Below are 17,269 nucleotides of genomic sequence, written 5' to 3' on the forward strand. Positions count from 1 at the left end.
AGCAGTAGAAATATTAAGATCAATAATATTTATTCTTCCAATTGTTATTTCAAACTGTAATATTTCAACAAGGAAGTGGTATATCAGAGCTGTTCATTTGTACAGCTTCTCAAATTGTCTATTCTGAGAATTTTAATAGTTCCTTTGAGTACCTCTCTCTTTTTTACTATGAAAGTAGAGAGGCCACTTTCATCTGTGGAGTAAGATAATATTATGCAAGTTAGTAGTATGGAACCATTACACCCTAATACTAATATTGCCCTTAGTACCAATAATTTTACTTCTTGCAGTTTTAACAGCAGTAGAAATATTAAAATCAGTAATACTTATTCTTGCCATTGTTTATTTCAAACTGTAACATTTCAGCAAGGAAGTGGTATATCAGAGCTGTTCATTTGTACAGCTCTTCCAATTGACCATTCGGGAGAAGTTTAATAGTTCCTTTGAGTAAGAAATTGTTGAACTCATATATTTCAAAAGGGTTGAGTTAATATCATAAGATGTCAAGAAACACACTCGGCTTTTAATACATTACACTTGTTAATTTTATAAAGTACTTGTCATTTATTTTGCATGTAACCTGTATGTGCATAATCTGTCTTCTTTCTCTCTCAATCTTCTCCTCTATTCTCTCCAATTTAAATCCTAATCCTGTCTAGCCAATCTATGCATCTAAAATAAAGTCAACAGCAGTTCTTGTAAATGTATGTTTTAAAATAAATTTTGTGTATTAAATTTTTTTTGAAAAAGATGCTGTATACTCTTTATTTATTGCTATAAGAAGCACGGGATTGTCATAGAAAGTTTAGGTCAGGTTGCACCCAACAAGGCTATGGTTGGGTAGCATTTGGCAGATCTCAAGGTTTCAGGTTTCAGGTTTATTAACATTTATAGGCCGCCCTTTTCCCTGAGGGGACTCAGGGCGGCTTACATAGGATAAGGGGAGGGAAATACAAACAATGACATAGACAAACATAGAGTAAAATAATGAGCAACATTCATTCATCATTCGGGAGGGGCGATTATCTTTGTCCCCAGGCCTGACGGGCTAGCCAGGTCTTAAGGGCAATGCGGAAGGCCTGGACGGTGGTGAGGGTACGAATCTCCACGGGGAGCTCGTTCCAAAGGGTCGGAGCTACTACAGAAAAGGCTCTCCTCCTTGTAGTTGCCAGCCGGCACTGGCTGGCAGATGGAATTCGGAGGAGGCCCAATCTATGAGATCTAATTGGTCACAGGGAGGTAATTGGCAGAAGGCGGTCTCTCAAGTACGCAGATCCACTACCATGAAGGGCTTTATGGGTGACTAATAGCACCTTGAAGCGCACCCGGAGATCAACAGGTAGCCAGTGCAGCTCGCGGAGGATAGGTGTTATGTGGGTGAACCGAGGTGCACCCACGATCAAGGAGAGGCTGCTGGAAACACGATTGAAGGGGTTTGTGACACTCCCTCCCCCAACATTTATTCAATATACCGTATATACTCGAGTATAGGCCGACCCGAATATAAGCCGAGGCACCTAATTTTACCACAAAAAACTGGAAAAGTTATTGACTCGAGTATAAGCCTAGGGTGGGAAATGCAGCAGCTACCGATAAATTTCAAAAATAAAAATAGATACCAATAATGCCATTGCCCATTGAATAACATATACAGCCTGCCTGTGCCCATTAAATATACAGTAGCCATTGTAAAAATTTGCTCTGCATAACAAATTATTATCACACAATGCTGGTGTATTCAATGAAATACTTCACTCACCTCATGATGCTGATGTCCCGCTGTGATGATGATGTCCCGCCTCCTATGACACACGGCACAGTGATTCCTATCATTGGATCACTGTACCAGAGGAGGTGGGACATCACTATGTGGCTGCTTGCCATAACAAGGAGGAGGTGGGACATCGTTGCAGAGCGGCAGGAGGGGGAGGAAGGGGAGTCGTAAGATAGCCCTGCATTACATTAGAACGTGAGGAGGGGGGATGGTGCGGTGCATGCTGCGTGGCAAACTGACACAGAGCGAGGGGAAACTCAGGGGCGCTGGGCCATTCACGAGCGTCACCCAGCGGCATGGCCCCGCCCCTTTTTCTCCTCCATTTCGGGCACATTTTTCACTGACTCGAGTATAAGCCGAGGCGGCTTTTTTCAGCTCAAAAAGTGGGCTGAAAAACTAGGCTTATACTTGAGTATATACAGTAAATGTTCTGCAAACATGACATTTCCAATCATTCAACTAGTCTAAATATCAAACATTGTTACTAATTTTAAGCAAGAACAAAATTGAAAAAAGGAAAAAAGAGGACATATAACTAACTTTAGTGCCATCTCCTGTCTGAATTAGATCATGGCACTGAACTTTAACCAAGGGTTTAAGGTTATAGTCCCCTGATTGCAAATCTATGGCATGTGTGCCGGAAGTGACACACAGTGACACACAGAACTATCTCTTGTGGACTTCAACTCCCAGAATTCCTCCTCTCGCTCTTCATCTTGATGATGTGTGGACAGGCGGGGGGGGGGGGACTGGAACCGGTTCTAAATGGCACTGTAGGTTTGTGGAACCTCTTCTATAGAAGAGGTTAGAACTGGAAAGAACCCACCCCTAGTGTACACAGTCTTGTTTTGGCACTTGGTGCTGAAAAGGTTCGTCAACACTGTTATACTCAATTGTCACTACATAGTGGGAGTTTTGATTCTTCATTTAGAATATTTCTAGAATAGATAAAGCAAGGGGAAAGAATATTATTTTCCATATGTTTCCACATTTAAACCCCACAATGGTGTTTGTGTGTGTCTCTCTGTGTGTGTGTGATAGAAAGATGGCATGGGAAACATTTCAGAAGGCCCTTACTAGTTTCCCAGACACTAAAAGGAAAAGAAGTTGTGTTACAGTTTAAGACAGATAAAAATAGCGTAATATAAAATAAATTAATATGAAGAAGTTAATTGACAGAGATGGGAAGCAAACAAACAAGGTGCCAACTTAACTGGATTGGGTAAATATTGACTTCCTTGATGAAGTCCTATATTTTATATTAAGAAACTTAATAGTTTCCTAATGGGAACTTCAGTCAAACCTTTTGACTGGAAATTTGTTTCTTAGGCATTGCCCACTTAAAAAAAAAAAGGTGGAGAATTTCAAAGCAGGCATTTTGCAGTGGTGGGTTTCAAATTTTTGTAGAACCTATTCTGTGGGTGTGGCCTATTTTGTGGGCATGGCTTGGCAGTCATGTGACCGGAAACAACTTGACACCACTCATGCACACTCAGTCACATGACACCCCCCCCCCAAGCCATGTGGCCAAAATTTTGGGACTCCTATGAAGGGCGGGAAGACAGGGGAAAACCATCCAAAAATAGACAACTGGAGGATTAAGGGCCGAAATTAGGGAGATCGAAGAAGGGAGGACAGAGGGGAATCCAGTAGAAAGCTATCACATGCTGGGGAAAGAACTTTGGGAGATCGGAGGAGGCAGGGCAGAGAGGAATCCAGGAGAAAACTCCTGAGTTTGCCACTGCTGTCTGGTGGATTGTGTCTCTCCATACTTCTCCGTTCACCACCCCCACTCCCAGCTATGGGACTTGACACCGAATTGAGCTAGGATAGTGTGGACAGACGGGGGGAGCGGATGATGGAGCAGCTTCTGGATGGACGGGGTGAGCGAGCGAGTGACAGGGCTGGGGCAGGCATTCCGGAAGTTACTTCTAGGTCCACCGGTCGAACTTCCTCTCACCGGATTGGTAAATTTCACCACCTGGTTCTCCCTAGCCGGTGCGAACAGGCAGAAACCCTCCACTGAGGGCATGGTAGTGTAGTTGTTTCATACTGAGAATCAGTATAGTAGTTTCCACCAAGGTCCTCTGTTCTGGTGGGAATAGTATTCAAATCCAATTGGTCGAAGATCTGACAGCTCTCTATAAAAGAGTTTTTGTTGGATTGTATATATTTGCCACTAATAAAGAGCTGTTGTTACTGACTCTGCCTCATCCGTCTACCCAATCTAACACTAGTGGTAGTGGTGCTTAGGGGATAGTCTTGAAGGATCGGGGAAAAAAGCTGCTACCAAGACAAAGGTCAGATAAGAGGGGATTGAACCTGGGCTAAGAAAATGTCTTGAGAAAATGCCTCAGGCAGTCCCTTAGCTAGTTCATACAAAGGTAAAGTGAGAGGCAGGAAGCACATTCAGATATGCAAGATTCTTTTATTGTAGCTGTTACAACAAATGAAGTCATGACTTATTTATATGGCATTGGTATTTTTTTATTGTGGTCCCCTTATAGTGCTGACACGTTGTTAGTATACTTGAGACTTGAAAACTCTATATTTTTTATTTGTACACTTATTACATGCATGCGTAAGCATTTCTACAAATAAGAATATCATCTATATAATCTAATTGTGAAGCACTAGTTAACTTTCCCCATTTCTACAAATATCTAAAAGATTTCAGACTTCTTCCTTTCTCAATAATTGCAGTAGAGTTGGTAACAGAACAATCATTTTTGCGGGTCATTAATGGACGTGGTGGCTCAGCGGCTAAGACGCTGAGCTTGTTGATCAGAAAGGTTCTGCAGTTCAAATCTCTAGCGCTGCATAACGGAGTGAGCTCCCGTTACTTGTCCCAGCTTCTGCCAACCTAGCAGTTCGAAAAGCATGTAAAAATGCAAGTAGAAAAATAGGAAACACCTTTGGTGGGAAGGTAACAGCGTTCCGTGTGCCTTCGGCATTTAGTCATGCCGGCCACATGACCATGGAGACGTCTTCAGACGGGGCTGGCTCTTTGGCTTTGAAACGGAGATGAGCACTTCCCCCTAGAGTCAGGAACAACTAGCACATATGTGCGAGGGGAACCTTTATCTTTACATAAGGGAGAAAAAAGATTATTTTCTTGCCTTGCTCCCATGTATTCATTGTGGACGATATTTAGAGAATATTCAATCCTATGAATTTTTGGAAGGGAAGCAAGAACAAAATTCAATGTTTGCTCTGTAAGGACTCGTTGGGGGGGGGGGGGAATTGATGTAAAAAGAATTATTGTTCCTGAGAAAGTCTCTTTGGATGTAGAACAACATCATTCCTGACAAATGAAAGGATCTGGAGAAAAATTCAATGAACTATATTTCTCTGGAGAAAGATCTCCAAAACAATCTTTCACAAGAGGTTCCTCATCTAATGAATAAATTCCCAGAGTGTTTATTCAGAAATAGCTGAGTCTCTCTCTCTCTCTCTCTCTATATATATATATATATATATATATTCTGTGATTTTTTTTCTACCAACAACTAGACAACAATCACTCAGAAAACTAGCATGTGGAAACCAACATTTGTCTAAACAAATATTATTTCAATATTTCTGACGAACGTTTTTCTGGATGAAAGAACATTCTGATTTCAGCAGAGGTACAGGAATTGTTGCTTTATATATGCATATAAAAGGATTTTGGATTGGAACTACAGAGCGATGGGTGAGGTAGGTAACCATCTCAGAATAACATTTAAAGCTTTTCAAAAATAATTTTGATAGATCAGTAGAAATTAAGGTTTAAGCTGAAAACACCAGCCTGAAGATGACAACTGAGACGTCGCCGAAATGTTGCCAAGACAATCTCAATCTTACATGGAAATAGACCCGAATACAACAAGACCAGCATTCCTACCCCCATGAAAATCTACAAATATATATTTATACACACACACACACACACACACACACACACACATTTTGGCTTTAAGCCGAAAACACCAGCCTGAAGATGGTGAGTCAGATCTCACAGAAAAGTGAATCTAATCAATTTATTAGTGGCATGGAGAAAAGTATGGCAAGAGAAAATCACCCTGATTTTGAAACCTGTTCTATGAAAAGCCTTTAAAATCACAGAGAAGGAGATGAACATTTTAAACACTCAAAAATGTCAACTGGATATTCGGTTATGTTCTCAAGAACATCTTCTGAGCCTGATGGAAAGGAGTTGCTGAATGCATGGTGAAAAGACTGCCTTTAAAAGTAAATAATAAACATACAATTCAAATATTAATTAAGGAATTCAGTCTGTACACAAAGGAGCAGGCTGCATCTGGATATTGGAAATAAGCTGAGAAGGGAAGGCATGTTTCAATAATATAAATATTTTGGAGGCATTAGAATCCCACTTCAAGGTAGACCTTCTTGATGAGATGAGAGAGTATTGTGGTTGCAACCTCCCATTTTTTTTCCTGGAAAAAGTGGTGTGTTTGTGTGTATGTGTGTTCCTGAGAATCACTAGTCTCCACCTTGCCAGCTTCAATCTTTACACATTGTGTTTTCAAGTTGAATATCCCTGAGAAACATGTCCTCCATTGATTTATTCATTCTCATAGGAAATTTTGTTTCCCTGGCATTAAATCTATTCTCAACAGAACAGTTCCCAAGAAGCTTTTCTTTGTTGGATGAAATCTGTAGCAACCCTTTTTGAAAATAAGAATAATTTAAATTCAGTATGACGCATAAAACCAAGCTTAAATCTTTTATTCCTTCACCAGGAAGTGAAAATCTGAGCACCAGACAAACTGCCATGTAGCTGCTTGGCTGGAACGTCTCATCCTGCACAGCTATGGTACAGAAAGAATTCTTAACAAAGCGAAATAGATAATATAATTTTAGAAGACAGATTTAGTCAAATTTACTGGATTGTTGAGAATGGTTCCTTGGAAAGTGCAGACTTTGTTGAAGGAAGAAAATTAATCTTGTTTGATTAAATTGTTAAAAGTAGTGGGTGGGAAAAAGACAATAACTTTGGGCCAGTTTCCCACCTCCCTTCCTACTATTACATTTAATTAGTACTTAATAAATTGTGGTATCTGGGTTACTTTGTTTGCTTAATAATAAAATTATATTCTTAATCTTTACCCCTTTTTCAGCCATTGATAAAATAAATTCCATTCTTGATAGTATTCTGTATCTTCGTTCTACCATGTAAATCTGTCCATTTCTGCACAGAACAATATCTTCTTAATTATCTCTTCATCCACTGGCATATTTAAGGTCTACATGTTTTCCTAACATATTTACTAACCATATACATATTTTTCCCTGATTTTTTTCTTTAAACCCACAGATGGTAATATGTGCCAGATTTTTTGGTTGCATTTCCATTGTTGCCATTGTTAATTTATAATTTCTTATTTTGCCAATTCTCTAATTCTATATTATATCCAAACACTTTTGACCACTGTATCGTTGCTTCTTTTACTTGTTCATTTTTGGGTAAGTTGCTGATAAGACCATTTGCAGCTGCTGACTCTTAGAATTTGCTTGGATATTTGAAGAGTTTTGCACAAAGAAATGATTCTGAAACATATATAGACACATATAGAAAAGAATGTGTATGCAAAAATCATAGAATACTAACTTTTTAAATAACTTCAGTGAATGGATGACAAGGTATTTGGCAAAAAGAAACACACCAGGTAAGACTTAAATCAATTTCTCTTTTAACAGGTATCTGACTTATTACAATCTAATTACTAATAGAGAAATGTATTGCATCATGATCCAGCAATTCTACAGTAGGACGGGCTTCTCTTGGCTGCTATTTCCAAAACTTCTGTTGACTGCTCTCTCTCCAATTCTTATCATTTAAAACAAACAGTTGGATCAGGTCTGATCAGTTCTAGGAAACTTTGGATCAACTGTTTCTCTAGGAACTGTGCTCCAGATGGAACAGTTTAATGCAACAACACTGCAGGAATTCATTCTGCTTGGCTTCAAAGTTGGACAACAAGGACGGCTGTTTCTTCTCATCTCATTCACACTGGTCTACACCCTCACTTTGGTTGAAAACATGGTCATCATCCTGGTAGTATCTCAAGATGCCCACTTGTCTTCCCTTCCTATGTACATTTTGCTGAGCAACTTTTCCTGGCTAGAGGTCTGTTATGTAAGTGCTACAGTGCCAAGGATGCTCTTTGACCTGTCCTTCCCAGGAGGGGTCATCTCTTTCTATTCCTGCTTCATCCAATTTTATGTCTTCTTCTCCCTTGGCACCACTGAATGCTTCTTTCTCTCAGCCATGGCCTTGGATCGATATTTGGCCATCTGCTACCCACTACGGTACACACAGATTATGTCTAAAGAGGTCTGCTTCCTCCTGGTGGCTCTTTGTTGGGTTATTGGCTTTCTCTGCTACATTGCTCCAGCATCCTTGATCTCCAGGTTGTCCTTTTGTGGTCCCAACTCTATTGATCACTACATTTGCGACTCTGGGGGACTTCTAGCCCTGGCTTGTCATTCCCCGGAATCTCTCTCTCTTTTCTGCTATGTCTACACTTCTGCCTTGATTCTGGGCACTTTCCTTTTCATTGCGGTCTCCTATGTTGGGATTATTTTCACGCTTGCAAAAAGGTCAAGTGAAAACACTGGAAACAAGGGCTTCCAAACGGTATCTTCTCACCTAGCAGTGGTGATGCTTTTTTACGGTTCCGGGGCTGCGATGTACATTGGGCACACCGAGAAAAACCGTACTGAGAATATTAAATTGATGACACTGTTCTACACTGCTGTTGCACCTTTGCTCAATCCATTGATCTACTGCCTCAGGAATAATCAGGTGAAGGAAGCATTGGTTAGGGTGTTGAGGAAGAAGGGAGTTATATAGGGAAATAAAAAGAGATTGTAGTGAATTACATCACGAACAAGTATTAGTCATACTTGTTAGGCTAGATGAGTAGTTGTGAAAGTGCGGAGGCCAACTGTAACTGTGGGCAATGAGGAGTAAGGTAATATTATGCCAGTATGGAAGGAATATTGCCCTTAGTATCAATAATTTTAATTCTTGCAGTTTTAGCAATACCAGAAATATTAAGATCAATAATATTTATTCTTACAATTGTTATTTCAAACTGTAATATTTCAACAAGGAAGTGGTACATCAGAGCTGTTCATTTGCACAGCTTCTCAAATTGTCTATTCTGGGAATTTTAATAGTTCCTTTGAGTACCTCTCTCTTTTTTAATACAAAAGTAGAGAGGCCACCTTCAACTGTGGGCAATGAGGAGTAAGGTAATATTATGCAAGTTAGTAGTATGGAACCATTGCACCCTAATACTAATATTGCCCTTAGTACTAATAATATTAATTCTTGCAGTTTTAACAGCAGTAGAAATATTAAAATCAATAATACTTATTCTTGCCATTGTTTATTTCAAACTGTAATATTTCAACAGGGGAAGTGGTATATCAGAGCTGTTCATTTGTACAGCTTTTCCAACTGACCATTCGGGAGAAGTTTAATAGTTCCTTTGAGTAAGAAATTGTTGAACTCATATATTTCAAAAGGGTTGAGTTAATATTATAAGATGTCAAGAAACACACTTAGCTTTTAATACATTACACTTGTTAATTTTATAAAGTACTTGTCATTTATTTTGCATGTAACCCTGTATGTGCATAATCTGTCTTCTTTCTCCCCCAATCTTCTCCTCTATTCTCTCCAATTTAAATCCTAATCCCCTCTAGCCAATCTATGCATCTAAAATAAAGTCAACTGCAGTTCTTTTAAATGTATGTTTTTAAATAAATGTTGTGTATTTAAAAAAAATTGAAAAAGATGCTCTATACTCTTTCTTTCTTTCTTTCTTTCTTTCTTTCTTTCTTTCTTTCTTTCTTTCTTTATTTGTTTGTTTGTTTGTTTGCTATAAGAAGCACGAGATTGTCAAGAAAGTTTAGGTCAGGTTACACCCAACAAGCCTATGGTTGGGTAGCATTTGGTAGATCTCAAGGAGACGCTGCTGGAAACACTATTGAAGGGGTTTGTGACACCCCCACATTTATTCAATCTAAATGTTCTGCAAACATGACATTTCCAATCATTCAACTAGTCTAAATATCAAACATTGTTACTAATTTTAAGCAAAAAAAAAAAATTGAAAAAAAGAAAAAAAGAGGACATATAACTAACTTTAGTGCCATCTCCTGTCTGAATTAGATCATGGCACTGAACTTTAACCAAGGGTTTAAGGTTATAGTCCCCTGATTGCAAATCTATGGCACGTGTGCCAGAAGTGACAGACAGAACCATCTCTTTGGGCACGCCAGTCATCACATGTTGCTCTTCCGAGTTCTGGCACACACATCCGTGCTGTCCAGCTGATCTTCATGCATGCGGGAGTGCCAGAAACCAGAAAAACAGCTTCCTGGCAGGTATGCGTGCACAGGAAAACTGAGCTTCCAGTTTCTGGCATGCGCATGTGCCCCAGCCAGCTAGTCTTTGCGCACGCATGCACACCAGAAACTGGAAGACCATGTGCATGCTGGAAACTGGAAACTCAGCTTCCTGGCATGCACATGCATGCCGTGGAACTGCTCTTCCAGCTTCCGGCGCTTCCACATGTGTACACCAGTGGTGGGTTTCAAATGTTTTAGAACCTTTTCTGTAGGTGTGGCCTGCTTTGTGGGAGTGGCTTCCTGGCCATGTGACCGGGTGGGAGTGGCTTGCCAGCGACTGAGTGGGCGTGGCCAACTTGTAAAATGTGGTGAAACTCACTTAAGAACGCTCTTGCTTAATAACCAAAAGGTTGGCTCAGGAACTCTGGCATTTGAAGCACATGAGCCTTAAAGCTATCAAGTTACAAGACCCTTGCACCCCTAACCCTTTAGGGAAAAAACCCCCAGGGGTGTTCAAACTTGACAGCTTTAAGACTTGTGGACTTCAACTCCCAGAATTCCTCCTCCAGTCATGTTGGCTCAGGAACTCTGGCATTAAAACACACAAGCCTTTCAAGCTGTCAAGTTACAAAACCCTTGCACCCCTAACCCTTTAGGGAAAAAAACCCCAGGGGTGTTAAAACTTGACAGCTTTAAGACTTGTGGACTTCAATTCCCAGAATTCCTCCTCTCACTCTTCATCTTGATGATGTGCAGATGGGCAGTGGGGGGAGTTAGCTGGAACCGGTTCTAAACGGCACTGTTGATTTGTGGAACCTCTTCTATAGAAGAGGTTAGAACTGGCAGGAACCCACCCCTGGTGTACACAGTCCTGTTTTGGCACTTGGTGCTGAAAAGGTTCGTCAACACTGTTACACTCAATTGTCACTACATAGTGGGAGTTTTGATTCTTCATTTGGAATATTTCTAGGATAGATAAAACAATACTTTCTGGGGAAAGAATATTATTTTCCATATGTTTCCACATTTTAAACCCCAAAATGGTTTGTGTGTGTGTGTGTGTGAGAGAGAGAGAGAGAGAGAGATAGAAAGATGGCATGGGAAACATTTCAGAAGGCCCTCACTAGTTTCCCAGACACTAAAAGGAAAAGAAGTTGTGTTACAGTTTAAGACAGATAAAAATAGCGTAATGTAAAATAAATTAATATGAACAAGATAATTGACAGAGATGGGAAGCAAACAAATAAGGTGCCAACTTAACTGGATTGGGTAAATATTCACTTCCTTGATGGAGTCCTATATTTTATATTAAGAAACTTAATAGTTTCCTAATGGGAACTTCAGTCAAACTTTTTGACTGGAAATTTGTTTCTTAAGCATTGCCCACTTTAAAAAAAAAGTGGAGAATTTCAAAGCTGACACTTTTGTTTTAGGGCATGGTAGTGTAATTGTTGCATGCTGATAATCAGTATAGTAGTTTCCACCAAGGTCCTCTGTTCCGGTGGGAACAGTATTCAAATCTGATTGGTCGAAGGGTCTGACAGCTCCCTATAAAAGGACTGTTGCCAGACAGAGTTTTTGCTGGATTGTATATAGTTGCCACTAATAAAGAGCTGTTGTTACTGAGTCTGCCTCATCCGTCCATCCAATCTAATACTAGTGGTAGTGGCGTTTAGGAAATAGTCTTGAAGGATAGGGGGAAAAGCTGCTAACAAGACAAAGGTCAGATAAGAGGGGATTGAACCTGGGCTAAGAAAATGTCTTGAGAAAATGCCTCAGGCAGTCCCTTAGCTAGTTCATACAAAGGTAAAGTGAAGGAGGAAGGACATTCAGATATGCAAGGTTCTTTTATTGTAGCTGTTACAATAAATGAAGTCATGACCTACTTATATGGCACTGATATTTTTTTAGTGTGCCTGTTGCGGCAAGTTGTTAGTATACTTGAGACTTGAAAACTCTGTATTTTTTTTAATCTGTCCACATATTACATGCATGCGTAAGCATTTCTACAAAATAGAACATCATCTAGATGATCTAATTATGAAGCACTAGTTAACTTTCCCCATTTCTACAAATATCTAAAAGATTTCGGACTTCTCCCTTTCTCAATATTTGCAGTAGAGTTGGTAACAGAACTATCATTTTTGCGGGTCATTAAGAGACGTGGTGGCTCAGCGGCTAAGATGCTGAGCTTGTTGATCAGAAAGGTTCTGCAGTTCAAATCCCTAGCGCTGCATAATGGAGTGAGCTCCCGTTACTTGTCCCAGCTTCTGCCAACCTAGAAGTTCGAAAAGCATGTAAAAATGCAAGTAGAAAAATAGGAACCACCTTTGGTGGGAAGGGAACAGCGTTCCGTGCGCCTTTGGCATTTAGTCATGCCGGCCACATGACCACGGAGACGTCTTCAGACTGTGACCCATCAAAACCGCGGTCCACAAAAGCGCGCTTGACGAAAGTGCGCATTTGACGTCATCACAGCGTGACGAAAAAAATTAAAAATGGAAATAAAAATAAAATTAAAGCAAGCCGATTCACATAAAGGTAAGGGTTAGGTTTAGGGTTAGGGTTAGGTTAAGGGTTAGGGTTAGGTTTAGAGCGTTAGGGTTACGTTTAGCGTTAGGTTAAGGGTTAGCGTTAGGTTTAGCGTTAGGTTAACGGTTAGGTTTAGGGTTAGATTTAGGGTTAGGTTAAGGGTTAGGTTTAGGGTTAGGTTTATGGTTAGGTTTGGGGGGGTTAGGGTAAGGTTTTCGCTTTATTTTTACATTTATCGATCACAGCGCGATGTTTTCGTCGTGCTGTGATGACGTCACGTACGCGCTTTCGTCGAGCGCGCTTTTGTCTACCGCGGTTTTGTGGTGGAACCCTTCAGACAGCGCTGGCTCTTTGGCTTTGAAATGGAGATGAGCACCGCCCCCTAGAGTCAGGAACAACTAGCACATATTTGCGAGGGGAACCTTTACCTTTACCTAAGGGAGAAAAAAGATTATTTTCCTGCCTTGCTCCCATGTATTCATTGTGTAGGATATTTAGAGAATATTCAATACTATGAATTTTTGGAAGGGAAGCAAAAATAAAATTCGATGTTTGCTCTGTAAGGACTCGTGGGGGGAAATTGATGTAAAAAGAATTATTGTTCCTGAGAAAGTCTCTTTGGATGTAGAACAACATCATTCCTGACAAATGAAAGGATCTGGAGACAAATTCAATCAACTATCTTTCTCTGGAGAAAGATCTCCAAAACAATCTTTCACAAGAGGTTCCTCATCTAATGAATGATAAATCCCCAGAGTGTTTATTCAGAAATAGCTGAGTGAGTCTCCCCCTATATATACAGTATATTCTGTGGGTTTTTTTCTACCAACAACTAAACAACAATCACTCAGAAAACTAGCATGTGGAAACCAACATTTGTCTAAACAAATATTATTTCAATATTTCTGATGAACGTTTTTCTGGATGAAAGAACATTCTGATTTCAGCAGAAGTACAGGAATTGTTGCTTTATATATGCGTATAAAAGGATTTTGGGTTGGAACTACAGAGCGATGGGTGAGGTAGGTGTCCATCTCAGAATAACATTTAAAGCTTTTCAAAAATAATTTTGATAGATCAGTACAAATTATGTTAAAAGCCAAAGTAGAACAGAGGGATTGTTAGAGGTCTCCGGAATTCTAGGCTGCTTCCCAGATTTTAATTTATTTAAATGAAGGACTTTAATCAGTTTTATTCCATATTTTATTTCACAGACACGTTGCATGATGAAGCAGAATTGTATCCTAATGATTTGTTACTATGTTTTAATGAGCCACCAGCTTTTTAACCTTCTTTTTTTTTAGGATGCCTAAAGGAATGTGATTCTCTCTTGTGATTCCAGATGGAGACCACAAGCCAAGAATTCATTTTGCTGGTCTTCAAGTGGACCAGCAAAAACAATTCAGATTATTAATCGTTTTCTGCATTCTCTATGTGCTTACCCTGGCCGAGAAGATCACCATTATTGTGCTTTTAAACCCAGGTGTTCATGTGTCCCAGCATCCTACGTACATTCTGTTAAACAATTTCTCCTGGATGGAAATGTGTCGTGTGAGTGATGCTATACTTTGTGTGCTGTTTGCCCTGGAATCTCCCGTTGGAGTCATCTCCTTCTGTACCTACCTCTCACAGTTCTACAGCTTATTTTTCTTTGGCAACATGGAATTCCTCTTTCTCTTAGCCACAGCCTTGCATCATGGTTTAGCCATGTAGCTTAGCGATCTGACACCCGCTATTGTGTCCAAATGCTATATGTTTAAATTCTTATTATGTTCTAGTGGCTGGTTATTGGAGTCTCTGTTTCCTGGGATATGTACAGTTAGCGATCCTGATTTTAAAATTATCTTTCTGTGGACATAATATCATTTACGTTCATTTTCTGTGTGATCCTGTGCCAATTCTATCCTTGTCTTGTTCTCCTTTGGAAAACAAGGCTCCTGATTTGCCAAATTACCACGCACACTTTCTTTTAAAGACAATGTTATTTGTTTTAAATCTTCGTTATTTGTTTATATAGCACTGTGGTTGTCATTTGATGACAGTTGCAAAAGGAGATTTTTCCACCATCTCTATGCATTTCTTGGCAGTGACATTTTTCTATGGCACAGAAGGAGCTATGCATTGAATTCTTGGGACAGAAAGCCACTCTGAAGTAATAAATTAATACTATATTCTATGCTGTACACCATTTCCCAATCTCATGAGCTAATGTCTAAGGAATGGAAGGTGAAACAGGCACTAGGTCAGTGATGGTGAACCTTTTTGGCACCGTGTGCCAAAAAGAGAGAGAGTGTGTGTGCACTCGTAAGCCACGCAACCCAGAAGAGGAGCTGCAAAGGGCTCATTTCCATGCATTCACATACCTGGAAATGAACTTCCAGTTTCCAGCGCACAAATGTGCACCAGCCACCTAGTTTTCCAGTTACTGGTGCACATTTGCACACAACGATCAGCTGGCCAGCATGCATGCCCATGCCAAAAACGTTCCAGTTTTGAACACTGCCATGCCCACGAAGATCAGAAACCTGGAAGAGGAACAGGCAGTGTCATGTGTCCCAGGTGAAATGGCTCCGTGTGTCACTTCGGGCATGCATGTCATAGGTTCGCCATTGTGGCACTAGGCAATTGCTCAGAAGAATGATGAGATTGCAGCTAAAATAGAGCACAGTGTAAATGATGTAAGGCTGATAAATGACACCCCAAATGTTATTAAATTTGTTATAGGGAAAAGAAAAGGTATAGATCTAAATGTGTAAAATGCTTATTCAAGAATCTTGAGCTGTGTGTCATGTGAAAGTCAGAAGAAAAGGTTCTCTTGATCACCTCATAATTTCAAACTGTGTAATTTCCCTAATCTTTGTTTGGTCCCAAAGCAGAATTGGGATCATATTATTCAGTTCTGGATTGCAATTCTTTCCATATCTTGGATGATTTGAGATGTATTGCATTAAAGACAAGTAGCCAAACAAGGAGGGAATAGATAATGAATACTTTCAGAATGGATGGCATGTACAAGATTGAACTGAACAACTGAGAAAAGTTACTTTAATTTGAAAGGAGGTGTTTTTTTTTCCTGATGCCACTGACCCTAAATTATCCACAAAGAAGAGTACATATTGGATACCATCTTCATTGGAAGGTTTTATAACCTTCTCTTTCAAACTCAAGAGAGTGACCTTTCCAATAAAGTGGAAGTCAGGGGAGCATTTTAACTGTTTTTCCATGCACTTGCTTCTGATTTGGAGTATTTGTATGTTTGACACCCAGAAATGAACTGATAATAGATTCATTTCTGTACCAGCTGCATAGATTTGTTGAAGATAATTTCCCATTGTGTCAGATGATGCTTCATTTAATCCTAACGTATGGCATTAAATCTAAAATCTAGTCCACAATCAATGGTTAGCCCCTCTGCTGCCCGGTTCTATGTATTTCAGATGGAGTTTCTCAATTCATCCACTATTACGGCATTCGTTCTGCTTGGCTTCAGAGTTGAACAACAAGGACGCCTGCTACTACTCAGCTCATTCACAGTTGTCTACATCCTCACTTTGGTTGAAAACATGGTCATCATCCTGGTAGTATCTCAAGATGCCCACTTGTCTTCCCTTCCTATGTACATTTTGCTGAGCAACTTTTCCTGGCTGGAGGTCTGTTATGTAAGTGCTACAGTGCCAAGGATGCTCTTTGACCTGTTCTTCCCAGGTGGGGTCATCTCTTTCCATGCCTGCTTCATCCAATTTTATGTCTTCTTCTCCCTTGGCACCACTGAATGTTTCTTTCTCTCAGCCATGGCCTTGGATCGATATTTGGCCATCTGCTACCCACTACGGTACACACAGATTATGTCTAAAAAGATGTGCTTCTTCCTAGTGACTATTTGTTGGGTTATTGGCTTTCTCTGGTACCTTGTCCCAGTGTTCTTGATCTCCAGGCTGTCCTTTTGTGGTCCCAACTCTATTGATCACTACATTTGTGACTCTGGAGGACTTCTAGCCCTGGCTTGTCATCCCCCGGAATCTCTCTCTCTTTTCTGCTATGTCATTACTTCTGCCCTGATCCTGGGCACTTTCGTTTTCATTGCAGTCTCCTACGTGGGGATTATTTTCACCCTGATAAAAAAGTCCAGTGAGAACACTAGAAACAAAGGAGTTTATACTGTGTCTTCTCACCTAGCAGTGGTGACACTATTTTATGGTTCCGTGGCCACTATGTACATTGGGCACAGCGAGAAAAACCGTACCGAGAATATTAAAGTGATGACACTGTTCTACTCTGCTGTGGCACCTTTGCTCAATCCATTGATCTACTGCCTCAGGAATAATCAGGTGAAGGAAGCATTGGTTAGGGTGTTGAGGAAGAAGGGAGTTATATAGGGAAATAAAAAGAGATTGTAACATCACGATCAAGTATTAGTTTGTTAGGCTAGATGAGTAGTTGTGAAAGTGGGGAGGCCAACTGTATCTGTGGGCAATGAGGGGTAAGGTAATATTATGCAAGTATGGAAGCAATATTGCCCTTAGTACCAATAATTTTAATTCTTGCAGTTTTAACAATACCAGAAATATTAAGATCAATAATATTTATTCTTGC

At 40.0% G+C, this 17,269-nt stretch overlaps 2 protein-coding genes across 2 annotated transcripts; both read left to right on the forward strand.

Moving 5' to 3' along the window:
• Window positions 1-6,285: 6,285 nt before the first annotated feature.
• Window positions 6,286-8,636, forward strand: LOC148046413 (olfactory receptor 11H6-like). The gene is made up of 2 exons (XM_087712019.1): window positions 6,286-6,309; window positions 7,698-8,636. The coding sequence occupies exon 2, from the start codon at window positions 7,698-7,700 to the stop codon at window positions 8,634-8,636; it is 939 nt and encodes a 312-aa protein (XP_087568145.1). The 5' UTR covers window positions 6,286-6,309.
• A 7,477-nt stretch (window positions 8,637-16,113) lies between these two features.
• LOC148046414 (olfactory receptor 11G2-like) lies at window positions 16,114-17,052 on the forward strand. The gene has a single exon (XM_087712020.1). It carries the CDS (start codon window positions 16,114-16,116, stop codon window positions 17,050-17,052), a length of 939 nt encoding a protein of 312 aa, XP_087568146.1.
• Window positions 17,053-17,269: the final 217 nt, after the last annotated feature.

Source organism: Thamnophis sirtalis, unplaced genomic scaffold (assembly GCF_051295495.1).
Source record: "Thamnophis sirtalis isolate CommonGarterSnake01/CBP01778 unplaced genomic scaffold, rThaSir2_p1.2 scaffold_4, whole genome shotgun sequence".
Taxonomy (NCBI): Eukaryota; Metazoa; Chordata; class Lepidosauria; order Squamata; family Natricidae; genus Thamnophis; species Thamnophis sirtalis.